Source organism: Passer montanus, unplaced genomic scaffold (assembly GCF_014805655.1).
Source record: "Passer montanus isolate IOZ18808 unplaced genomic scaffold, ASM1480565v1 scaffold27, whole genome shotgun sequence".
In the NCBI taxonomy this organism is placed as follows: Eukaryota; Metazoa; Chordata; class Aves; order Passeriformes; family Passeridae; genus Passer; species Passer montanus.
Genome location: NW_024367372.1, coordinates 10,079,464 through 10,092,195, shown reverse-complemented (window position 1 = coordinate 10,092,195; position 12,732 = coordinate 10,079,464). Strand labels below are relative to the sequence as shown.

The following is a 12,732-nucleotide window of genomic DNA, read 5'->3' as shown; positions in this document are numbered from 1 at the left end:
TGTCAGAGATAGAATTGTCAGAGATAGAATTGTCAGCAGGGGTTACAAACTTCTGTAATATTTGATTCTTTATATGCTAATATAGGTGCATAAATAAATAAACAAATAATGTTGTTGACCAGCTAAAAGAATCAATGAAACTTGTAATGTATTTTCTCACTTTAAGCATTTTCTGTGTTGCTGTTCTGGCCTATATCCTGCCTCCTTTTTCTTGTCTTCTCGGCCAAAATACCTTGGCATTCTCCTTAGATCACTCAAAAATGTGAACTTTCTTTGAAGCAGCCCTGCAGGTGTAAAATACTTGGTACATGTTTGTTCTGATAGTAATTTAAAATGAACTGTCCCCAGAATATTATTATTTGCTTGCTTCTTATGCTTCTTATGAACCTTTATCCAATTGTATTTCTTTTGACAGGAGGGGAAGGAACTGCACAGTCTTAAAGATGTGGTACACAATAGCATGTGCTCCAAGGATATTCTCTACCTATTAACAAATGAAATTCAGATTGCTTTTCTGACCTCTAGTGAGTACTGCAGATCATGGAACTAGAACACTCAAATCTCAGTTTGCATGGATTATGATCAGATCAGTGGTCCTTATTTAATTTGTGAATTTGGAATTTTCTTTTTACTTTAAATTCACCTATACTGAATTTCATCTGCCATTTTTATTGCACAGTCATTGAGGCTTATTCTGTAATATTTTTCTAACCACTCTTTTATCTACTGTTTTCAGATATTGTTGCAGACTTTGCCCATCCCATTTATTGTTTGCCCATCCCAGGCTGTTTGTGATGGACCAAGTAGGTCCAGCTCAGACCTCTGCAGAAATTCAGCATGAAAGTTGACAATTTAATACTATCCTCTTTTTAATTTTTATCTTTCAGCTTCTTGTATTCCAGGGACTTTTCTGTTACTTATGACTGCTTAATTTCCGTAATAAATATGTGAGGGGCTTTTCAGAAGCCTTTGGAAATGCAATCAGACTGCATCAGTCCATGTGCCCTAGCCACATGCTGCTGATTTCTTCAGAGAACTCTAAGGAAGTTGTAAAGCAGGATATCCCTTTATAAAATCCATGCTGGGGTAATTTACTGGGCAAGGGTCTTTTTGACAATTTTTTCTATAACCTCCACTGCTGACATAAATTTCAGACAGTGCATCTAGCATCAACCCCATCAAGAGACTCCTGGCATTATGAACACCCAATTCCTTCCACAGAAAACACAGATGCAAGGAATTCACTTGGCTTTTATACTGACCACTTCTAGGCATATGTCACTAATTAAGTGCAGTCCCATCTAGACATGAGCCAAAGCCACCAAGCACAAAGCTCAGAGAACATGTTCTGATGCAAGCTGCTCTGCAAGGACTCTGTAGCTGGGCTCTGGGGAATTTAGATGCAGAGGATTCAGTTATGTCAAATTCCAGTTTAAGCCTCTATCAACAAGGTAGGAAAACCCAGAACTAGACAGACATTGTGTGTCCACACTTCAGCTGCCCTAGTTCAGAAAGCAATGTAAATACACTAATAAATTCTAAAGGAAAGAAGATAATTACTAATCTCTTGACTTTCTATAAAATGTATTAGGCTACTAAGCAATTCCAGGTTATTTGGTTTAGTGTAAACATTGTGGATGAAATAATGAGGACTGCAGTATATTGAGATCTGTCTGGAACTGAAATATTTTGTGCACCAGAAAATGCATGCAAATGTAAAAGAAACAGGCTATTTTTAGAAATGTAGGGTTTATTGCTTGCCTGCTCAAATGATTCCCAGTTGAGACAGTAACAGTGCTAACAGCCCCATCCAGACATACCCAATGTCTAGGCAAGGTGGATCAGTCTGTGAACTATTCAGAACTTTTAATCTTTAAGCAATAAGAAACAATTTGTATCCTGCTCTAACTAATATTTTAAAGTACTTTCCAGGCATAAACTAGTTACCATTTGCAGGAAATAGTCCTACTAATAAACAGGCTGCATTTGAGCATATATGAAGTCAGTAAAGTAAGTAAATGTCTCTTATTACATCACAAGCCTTGCTGTTTTGTCACCTGATAGCAGTGTTTCCAGTCTAACTTCACATACATCTAAGTATGATACATATATCATATCATATCATATCATATCATATCATATCATATCATATCATATCATACCTGGTGACCTGGTAAGCAATTGCAATTTATTATTTTTATAAAGCTTACCAGTGGTAAATTTAGCAATGTATGTAAATTTAGCAGTAATGTAGTAAATTTTGTATGTATGTATGTATAGCTGTTTATACAGACTTCATGGTTGTACTGTAAAATTGCAGCTTCTTTGGTTTACCTTAGATAAAACTTTCACAGACAGAATTTACTTTTGTGGCTGTGGGTATGTTACTCACTTCTCATTAATCTGGAGATAAGGCTCCTCACATCGTACTGGGTCTAAACATTTATAGTCTCCTGGGATATTGAAACATGTTTGCTGTGAAGTGCAGGTGAAGTTTCTGATTTCACATTCATTGATATCTAAAACACAAGGAATGAGAGAATGGCTGAAGCAGGGAAATATGTACAAAATACCACTCCTACAAACTGGTTTCCATCTTAAAGAATTACCCCAAAATTCATAAAACTCTTGCACTGTGAGATGTGGCCTTTTTATAACTGTTCCCTCTTTTAAGATCAGTTTTTACTCCATTCACTTCTGCTAATTAGAGTGCTCCCACATGCTAAACACTGGGGAAAAAAAAAAAAAAAAAGGGAAAGGACTTGGGTGCTCAAACTCTCTGACTTTAGAGAATGGGAAAAGTAGAGATGTACACCAGAGGGGAGAGCATTTGAGGTCTTTCCTGTGTAGCTGTTTCCTAGCTAATAAAGTCATACTTAAAACAACACACCAATTCACCTCAGCAACAATAGTCACATGCTGACATTCTTACCGGAATTGCATAATTGGCCCCTATGAGTATTTCACTGTGCAATGCCAAGACTAAGCATCTCAATTCTTAAAAACCTCTTTTTAGACACAGGATCTACTGTCTGGTCCCCATGGGTTTAAATCAGTGCAGAAATGTTACCTTGGCAGCTTCTACTGTCGTCAAGCAAGTTATAGCCCGAAGGACAGGTACAGTAGTAAGAGCCAGGCCCGTTCACACATTCGTGCTGACAGAGAAACTCTGAGAAGCTGCATTCATCCATGTCTGCAGGGGTAAAACAAAAACCAAAGTTTAGTGCCTTTGGCTTTACTGTCAAAAGAGCAGGCAGGTGGCCACCCAGACTACCTGCCCATTACCTCCCTAGAGCTCTGCAGCAAGCTGACAAAATGCTATACAAGAGGGTCTTCATTAAACACTTTTTCCCTAAGGAAACCAAAGCTGCTGCTGAACACAATGTATGGCTTTTAATTATTTATTTTTCTTTTCTAATACCTGTCACCAGTTGGCCATGTTTTCATTTCTGTTTTATGTCAGAGATAGAGATACTCTGACAACAAAGCTGCAACTGTAATTTAAAAGGAAAGACTTGGCAGCAGTTTTATTTTCTTTTTTTCCCCCTCTTTTGGAGAGCAAGCTTCATGTTCCCAGGGCCACATGGGCTCCAGCAGAGCTCCTGCAGCCAGCCCTGTCTGTTTCATGTTTTTTAGCCTCTATAGTCAGTTCCTTCCAAGTCATTCCAGCAAGGCTACAAGAGCACATCCCAGCCTGGGTCAGACATGCTGGAAGGCCCAGCCCTTTCCCACATACCCGGGAAGCCAGGCAGTCTGTCAAATACCTGACTGAAAGCAGAAACTGTGCTCTTTCCCCCTTGCTCTCATGAATTGACCAGTCTTTGTGTTCTGCAGAGCTGTGCTCAAGTGAGAAAGACGAACTTGAGAGCTGCACATGGAGGCATGGCTGACTGAGGGGAAAACACATGCAAAGGCACTAGGCCGAGGGAGGCTGCCACTAATCATTTCCTTATTTCCCCGTTCAGGGGAAGAAAGAAACAAAGGCCAGAGCCCCAGCCAGGAACTCCCAAGTTCTTATTCCCAGCTCTGACATGTTGACTCTCCCAGGCAAATCACTTTTACTCTTCAGACTGAACTTCCCTTTCTTCTAAATTGGGCTCAGTCCATTTATTCACTTCTGGTGTTTTGTGCAAATAGATTGGAAAATATTTGAAGTCCAAATATATCCAAGTGGCTTTAGGGCTGAAATCAGATTCTCAAAAGGGAGATGAAAGGAACTCTACACCTACATAGTCCTGTTACTGTGTGAGCTTCCTGAAACACCTCCCTGAAGCTACGTGCACTGAGGGCTGACTCCATAAAGTGGCTGAGATATCAGCCACCCTGTGGCATCCTAGCCCTGACCTCCAGCATATTGGATTTGTATAACTGATGCTTGACTGCTGTCAGGTGCTGAGGGACTTAGAGCCCCGAGGGCCCTACATTCCTACTGTTGGGCCCACAGTGTCCCTAAACACTCCTGGCATTCTCCTGGCTGACTGTGTGCAGACAACAGGGTGGCTGTCATTTCAGAGCACATCTAATGCACTTGGAAGACCTCTGATTAGAAAATAATGATGATGTTGGGATGCCAGGTTGAAATCTCTGCCTCTCTCCTTGAACTGGAGCAAGAATGCCTCCCAATTTCAAGGTAAGTTGGCTGCTAGGCCGTGGACTAACCCCACTCCTATTGAAATAAATCTGAATCCTGGGTGTCTCTTAAGAGTGTCCTCCTAACCAGGCATTCCCTCTGTGAGCCTCAGATGTCCAGTGATTGCTGTGGAGTGGAAGAAGCTCATGCAGAGAAACTTGACCTGCTTTGTCAAACATCTCTTGCACAAGAATGTCAGGAAAAGATTTTCTGCTCTGTGTCTGGATGGTGGAAAGACCCTTTGGCTGGCTTAGCTCTCAGACTTGGATGAGGCTCAAGCACCACCTCATTGGGCATTGCAATCGAACTTATCTGGTTCAGATACCCAGGTAGCTCAGGAGGTGAACACATAAAAAACATTCAGGAGTCTAACTTAGAAGAAGAAAATCCATCAGTATGCAGAACACTAGGTGTTTAGTTCTTACGACCCTTTAGATGTTTAATATTTGTTCTTCCCCTTATAACAAGGAGATTTGCAGGGAAAATATCTTGGGAAACACTAATCACATACTCTGAATCTCACATGTCTTCTCTCTCAGAAACAGCATATTACATCTGTTTACTGTAAATGAAAACTCAAGTATTTTCCAGTGCATATTTCCTTCCAGGGCATATTGGCTGAATTTTCTAATTTTATCAAGCTGATTGTACAATAAGCAAAGAAATAAGTTTTGCTTTCAACTAAAATAAAATAATAAAATAAAAACAAAAACCAGAAAGGAAAAATTACAGTGACATCGGCATAATTTATTCTGCTGTGTGCTGAATAGGTCAGCAATAACTGTACTAAGAAATCATATATTGTTTCTAAAGTGAAACCAGAGCCAAACAGAGGAAACTGGGGAAAGTTTCACTGGGAAAGAAGTGAGCAGTTGTTAAAAGCAAGGGAAATATATGCATTCAACAGACAAATGGAAAAGTACTTTTTATAAACTATTTCTTTAATCATGGAAGAATGTCCTCAGACTATCTCTACTTGCTCTAATAAAGCTTCCTGTTCGGCATTACAAAGTGCTTTCTTATGTTTTGCTGTTACCTTGGAGCTTTTGAATATTTAGGTTATTTCTTTAAAACCATTTGTGGCCCTCCTCCACAGAGCTTTCCTGGGTATTTACTGAGTGCTTTAGCTGTAAAGAAGATCATATGAGTTGCAGCTATCCCGATGCTACCATGGACCAAGGCAAAAACTTTTTAGAAAGTATGTAAAAACAATACCTTTGAAAAAGTACACATAATAGAATTAAGGAAACCAAAACAGTAAATAAGACAGTTACCACTGCAGTTAACTCCATCAGCTTCCAGTTCATAGCCAGGTTCACAGCGGCAGAGAAAAGAGCCATAGGTGTTGACACAGGTCTGAGTGCAAGGGTTTTCACTTGTACATTCATTCACATCTATGGGAAACCAATGCCAAATTAATCAGTGACTTCTCCCCAGACTCCATTTTTTTTTTCTGCAGAGCATTTCAAAGAGATTAGCTGTACAGTCAGAACGATTTGTTCTGAAAAATATAACCAAGTCAGCCCTGTTTATTTGGATTCAGGTTGATGCCTGGGAATAGCATGTTGGAAACACAACATGTGTGGAAGTGAAGCATTTTGGGAATGACTTCAATTAAAAAAATAACGTGGAAGATGGGGATGAAATTTTTATTACAAATGTTTCAGTCCTTTTCCTGAAATTTGAAAACCATTGAAACAATATTATCATAACAGATCTGAGAAAAAATGCAGCAGGATTTTCCTGAGAAAGACGATGCAGTGATGAGGGGTCCTTATGGAAACTTTGGGCTAAGGCAAAAGCAATATTTTTTTCCTTGTAGGACATTAACAACTTCCGGGCATCATGAGCACAGACCTTCTCCTGCAGCATGTGGAAAGATGTTCTGCTTTGCTAGGGAGACTGTGAAGGGGTTGTGCTGACTTTGAGCTAGCACATCACAGCAAAAGGTGGTCTAATGCTTAGGACTCCAGTCTGGATCTTGGGGCTTTCCTGTCTCAGTTGGGTCACACAACCTCAGATTTTAATAATAAATTCAGTGCCTGAACAATTGGTAATTCCACTGAATTGAGTGAATTGAGGTTTGGGCCTCTGTGCATATTTCTCCTGATACACCAGTCCTGTTGCACCTGAACCCCTCGAGGTACTGTGACACTCCAGAAAGATCTGTCTGCCAAACCTGTGAACATTTTCAAAAGCAATGCTGGGAAGGTTACTTGTGCTCTAAAAACCAAGCAAATTTTAAGGGTGTGACTGAGGGGGGACCAAAGATTTCAGGCGTGGTTCACCACACTCATACCTTGGCAGGATCTCCCGTCGTCATTGAGGGTGAAGCCCGGGTTGCAGGTGCAGGAGTAGGAGCCGGGCACGTTGGCACACAGCTGCTGGCAGTAGCCGTAGCGGCATTCGTCTATGTCTGCGGGTGGGAAGCATGGAAAGTGGAGTGGTCTGCATTTTCTCATGGGATTCAAAGCAGCCAGCACACTGAGCCAACACTACTGATAACACAGAAATACCCCAGCACACTGGTCATGGATGTCACTGCCAGACTTCCAGGCATTCAGACATGGAGTTAGTTAAAATATACCTCTCCCCGGTAGAATGTGGTAATGTGGTTTTATCCACATCTGGCTTTTACCAGTGCGTCTGATGAATTGATTGGCAGTGCTGTAACCTTCAGTTTTAATCAGGCAGCCCAGTTTGTTCCTTTAAGCAGCTCCCTCAAAGGATACCTGACAGCTGGCACAGGCTGCCAGCAAAACCACAGCCAACATTGCAGCGAAATTTTGGCAGAATCAAAACCTTCTTTGCCTCCACATATACCAAAGCTGCTCACTGCAACAGCAGTGTTTTTTACTACAGGCTTCTTTTTTGACTGAGGATATTTTTGAAGGATTTTTTTCCAAATAATCACATTCTTTTTTTAATAAGAATTTTTAACTGACAAATTACAGACTGTATAAACAGTTAATTTAATGCCAAAATAGCAGTTTGGGCTGAATTTCAGCATTGGCAATGCATGCAACTGAGTGCTATAAGCACAAGTAAAGAAAATGCTCTAAGATATCTAAGATGGTAAGTACTGGAAGATTTTTGCCTCAGAACTAAAAACTAAACTGAAACACCTGGAATAGCTGTCCTTTCAAAGCCTTAACATTTCCTTTGGTATCAACCAGCTTTTGATTTATGGAGATTTTTTAAAATGGCTGTGTTAATGCTTTGAAACTAAATTTATGCAATAGAAAACCCAGTATATTATATGCAGTCAGCAAGATAACCTAAAGGTCAGATCAGTGGTGATGAGTACACCAGCAGCAGGCTTCACCAAATCCTGCAAAAATAACACGGGTTTTAAGTAAATAAATGCCTCATTCACTGACACAATGCACTGCATTAAGTGCATACTTTGTCTTTTCAGGACTGTCATCTCAAGAGTGCTGCATTTGGAGGATAAGGACCTCTACAGGGCTGCTTCTTGTGGGTGGGTCATGTGGATACTACTGCACTGGCTTCTCTGTGTAAACTTTACAGGATTATTGCAACAGATAGAAGTATAGATTTTTGTAATGGTGATTTACTAACAGTAATTGGTAATTCCACGGAATTCCACTGCACTACTAACAGTGCACTGAAAAAAATTGTCTCTAAACCCCAACTTGGCCTTCTGATTACAGTAAGTATTGCTTTACTGCTTTATGGCAGCAAAAATCACTTCTCCAAAGCCAGTATAAAGTATGGAAAACTGAGACTTCTTTGAAATTTAGGGGAAAATATAGCTATTCTAAACAAAATATGCTTTTCCTTTTTCACATTGCCTTGCAATTATCCACCCAATGATTACTTAGATAGGGCAATACTAGGATGTTATTCCCTATTTGAGATAGAATAAGCAGGTACTCAAATCAATTCATCAATGCAGCCATTTCAGTTCTCTGCTATAACCATCAAGCAGGAGAGTATTTCAGATCTGTGTTCAAATCCTGAATGCTGCACACAACCCTTTCAATTGGCCTGTAACTGGGAGAAGTAAATGGATAACAGGACAAGTGATGCAGAGCAGAATTTGCCTTCCTTCTCTGCTTCATTCCCACCCTATCACATATTCCTGTACATTCCCCAGCACAAGGTTTGAGAAGGTGATTTATCATAGATTAACAAGCAGGGGCCTTGGAGACTTCTTATCCCAGGGGAACTGCAAGACAGTGACTCCCTGAAGTGGCTATGGCTGCACAGACCCCAGCTTGGACAAGGCTCAGCCTGGTGCCTGCCAGGTGAATCACACAGCAGCTGTCAGCAGCAGTTAGGAAAGCAGCCATGAATTCATGGAATTGGTACTTGGGAGGAGAAAGCTGGAAAATAACTGGAGATGCTCCAGGGACAAATGGGCAGGGAAAACCCATTCTCCTTCCACAGGAGATGTGACAGGATGGTCCAGCTCTGCAGAGCTGTCACCAAACAGCCTGCACTGCAGGGAAAAAACTAATAATGATCAAATTTTCTTTAAAAAGTTGTATGCTGATTCCTAGGTCCTACCTGTGTACCTAAAATTAACATCTACATCATCATCCCATGAGCATGTCAAGTGAGGGGAAGGGGCTGGAGGAGAGGAGAGGTAGAAGGTTTGTTTTCCTGTGCTGTTTGTTGAGCAATGTTTTTTCAACAGGACTGAACTAAAAGGATGAACAGGACATTGCTGCAAGGAAAATAATCAAATTGAAATAAAACTGCAGGGAAAATGGTAAAATGGCACTCAGTTCAGAGTTGTTTGGTTTTTTTTTCCACCCCCAAACAAAAGAATTGGTTGACTTAGGATTTACTGTTAGTCCCATTTCTTGGTATCAGACACAGATCCCTTCAGGTCCACACTGTCACAGTAACAAAAGCACAAGTCTGTTTGGGCAAAAATCTTTATGCACACATGCTTGCAATTGATCTTACATGAAAGGGAATCCTTCAGACTGGGAATATGAAAAGCCCAGTTATTACACTATTATGATGCTAGTCATATGGCATTTACAGCTCACAGTTTTTTGTGAGGGAGTCTCTCTGCCAAACACCTCATTGGCACTTACAGAGACAAAAGTCAGTTTCCACATAGCTGAAGGCTTAACAGTGTCCTTGGCAAAAGTGCTTGGTGACTTTAATTCAGGGAGTCACAGGTACACATAGACAGACACTCAGATACTGCAGCAATTGAGGATTTTACCTAAACACTGGCCTTCTAACAGCCAGTAGCCTTCAGTGCAGGAACAGGTATAGCCCCCCTCAGTATTTATGCAGATCTGGGTGGGGTTACACTGGTGAGAATCTGAAGCGCATTCATCCACATCTGCAACACAGAAATACAGAAGGAAAATGTTAGAAATAGCAACATTAAAAGATTTTTCATATTGCACAGTGTGTACACTGCCTCTGTGCAAGGAATCAGAGTTTGGAGCAGTAGAAAGAATGACCATAACGTGAAGGAAAATCACAATAATAAATGTCTGAGGGCGGTGAGATCTGAGGATGTACATCAAGTCTCTCAGTTTTGCAGGTGACCCAGTGATTCAGTTTTTCTCCTCAAGGAAAACCTCTCATTATCTCAAACTTTTTGTAACTTCCACATTTGCAATGTCACTGAACTGGGATTTTCATGCTATAGAGCAGTTTAGTCCTAGGGAGAGGCTGCTGAAAAGGTTGTGCAACCCCATTGAAAAAGAATAGAGGAAGGGGAGTTTGAGAGATGTACAAACACAACCCAGAGACATAAAAAAAAATACTTCCTACCCCCACCAATGCAGACCATCTCACTGTAATTTTTCAGACAGAAAGTTCAAACAAAAATCAACCTTTACCTGACCAAAAAATGTATACTTCCCTGGAATCAATTTCCTGACAATAATACTATTTTCTTTTAATTTCCACCCCCCCTCCTCTCCATCTTTACTGGGTTTAATGTATTTGGGTTTTTATTGCAATCCCTTAGGGTATTTTTTTTTTTTTCTTGCAAAGGAGGTGAATAACATTCTTACATTTATATAAGCCAGGACCCTGGAACCTAACAGATTAAAAATGCCTTTGTCTTTCAGAGTCAGAAATTCATCTTGAATCACACCTTGCTCAATATCTTTCCTCATGTTTCAGGCGTCAGGTTTGCCTCTAGATGTCAGAAATTGAAATGCCAAGAGATAAATTGTATCATTTCCCCAGCCAACCTAAATTTTTATGTTTTATTTATTGATATCTAAACTATTTTTCATTCAGGCATACTGTGCACTAGCCTTTGCTGAAGCACTATGTCATCCTAGCAATGCTACTCCCTTGATCCTCCCCTGGTTCTTATTAACCCAGACTTTGTTAGGTCATGACTGAAAGTATCTCACCAATGCCCTGGGCTGGAGCAGGCAGCAGAGGGCAGGAATTCCTCTCCGTATCTGCCCCCAAGGCAGCCAGCACAGCCAGTCAGCTGTACAATCCCAGCAGTCGTGAAATAACTGATCCAGTCTACCACAGCAGCATATCTAACATGCTCAGATACATAAATAAATACATACATATTATATATATGGAGGGAGTCTAGGGTTCTTATCTTGCCAACATCTGTACCGGAGCAATTTATGGTGAGTCAAAGCTGGTAAGATAACAAGAGGGGCACAATTAGAGGTAATTAACTCTGTCAGATTTCGGTTCCCATGTATTTATTGGCCAGATGAAGACTGGCAAAATGGGAAGTGGGAAAAGGGTAAGATAACAAGTCTAGACTATATAGGTCCATAAATATGTAGTTCAGTTCAGCTATTGCTTCTGTGATTGAGCTGAAAAATTTGGATCCTCCCCTTCATAGCATATCATACATAATTGGTAGTATCTGAACAGAGATTTTATCTGACCATAAATTTAATAACAATGACATTAATGTTTTCTAAATGAAAAAGCTTTCTATTTGTCATGCTTGCTTATTGTTTTAGGAGTGGTACCTTGGGATCTGGCCAATTCTGCTTTTTCTAGTCTGCGCTAATCTTAAAAAGGAGATTTTAATTTTCCATGTTCCCTGCTTTCAGTAATATTAATAGGTGAAGCAAAGTGAAAATAAAATGAGGGTCATGGTCTCACCACATATGGTAGCAAGACAGTTTGAAGACATCAGATCCTCCACTCTTTTGTGGGGCATTTTAAGTGAAATGTCTTTCACTTAAAGCAATAGGTGGCTATAGGATTGGTTTTGTTTCCAAATCATCCTTGTAGCAGCTACTTGAGCTCCACTCCAGAGAAGTAAAACATTGATCCTCTTCCATTTGCTTTATAACAAGCAGATTTATTTGCTTACCCCCAGTCTTCACCTTTTGTGGTGCATATTTCCATTTGAATGCAACATTTTTTTACGTTGGAGGCCTCCTGTGGAGCTTCCGCCACAAACTCTGGCAGAATCTCATCTGAATCTCTTCTGGATCTGATGAAGCTTACCCCCAGTCTTCACCTTTTGTGGTGCATATTTCCATTTGAATGCAACATTTATTACGTTGGAGGCCTCCTGTGGAGCTTCTGCCACAAACTGGCAGAATCTGATCTGAATCTCTTCTGGATCTGATGACCCTGAAGTTGTCTATGCAGAAGTGGAAGCCAAGTACCTTGGCTCCTCATGTTTTGCACTGAGTATCCTGCTGTGTGCTATTAAATTAATGGTCATCTACATTCTCTCACCCATCCTTTCAGTTGCTGTATTCACTTCTCTTATCCATCTTTCCAGTTGCTGTGCTCTCATTACTGCTCCCACAGCTAATTTCAAAGGCAGAAGTTCAGGCAGGACTCCAGACAAATTAAAATGTGACTTGAGGTGGGAAGGTGGTATTTCTGAGCAGGCTGCTCTCTGCCTGCTCAGAAATACCACCTACAATGAACAGAGCCTCATGGCTCCAAACCATGAGATTTAGAGATCTCTGGGTTACTGGCAGAATGAGAGAATAGGTAGATGGCATCTCCATATCCCTTTGTAAGGAAACATGGGCTGAAAGAGCCCAAGCCTGAACACTTCAAAATTAACCACATCCCTCTCTCTTTAGAGCAGTGTGTCTGCCTCAAAAAATTATGGCTGTGCTGGTTTGGTTTAGAAGCTCTGGGGT

At 40.6% G+C, this 12,732-nt stretch overlaps 1 protein-coding gene across 1 annotated transcript in view; it reads right to left on the bottom strand.

Annotated features, from left to right (window-relative positions):
- FBLN5 (fibulin 5) overlaps positions 1 to 12,732 on the bottom strand; it is a 58,655-nt gene that overhangs the window by 7,923 nt on the left and 38,000 nt on the right. Inside the window, exons 7-11 of the mRNA XM_039712672.1 lie at positions 9,837 to 9,959; positions 6,930 to 7,046; positions 5,905 to 6,024; positions 3,071 to 3,193; positions 2,393 to 2,519 (exon numbers count right to left, since the gene is read on the bottom strand). Of these exons, the coding sequence (XP_039568606.1) occupies positions 2,393 to 2,519; positions 3,071 to 3,193; positions 5,905 to 6,024; positions 6,930 to 7,046; positions 9,837 to 9,959 (610 nt within the window). The remainder of the gene's footprint in view (positions 1 to 2,392; positions 2,520 to 3,070; positions 3,194 to 5,904; positions 6,025 to 6,929; positions 7,047 to 9,836; positions 9,960 to 12,732) is intronic.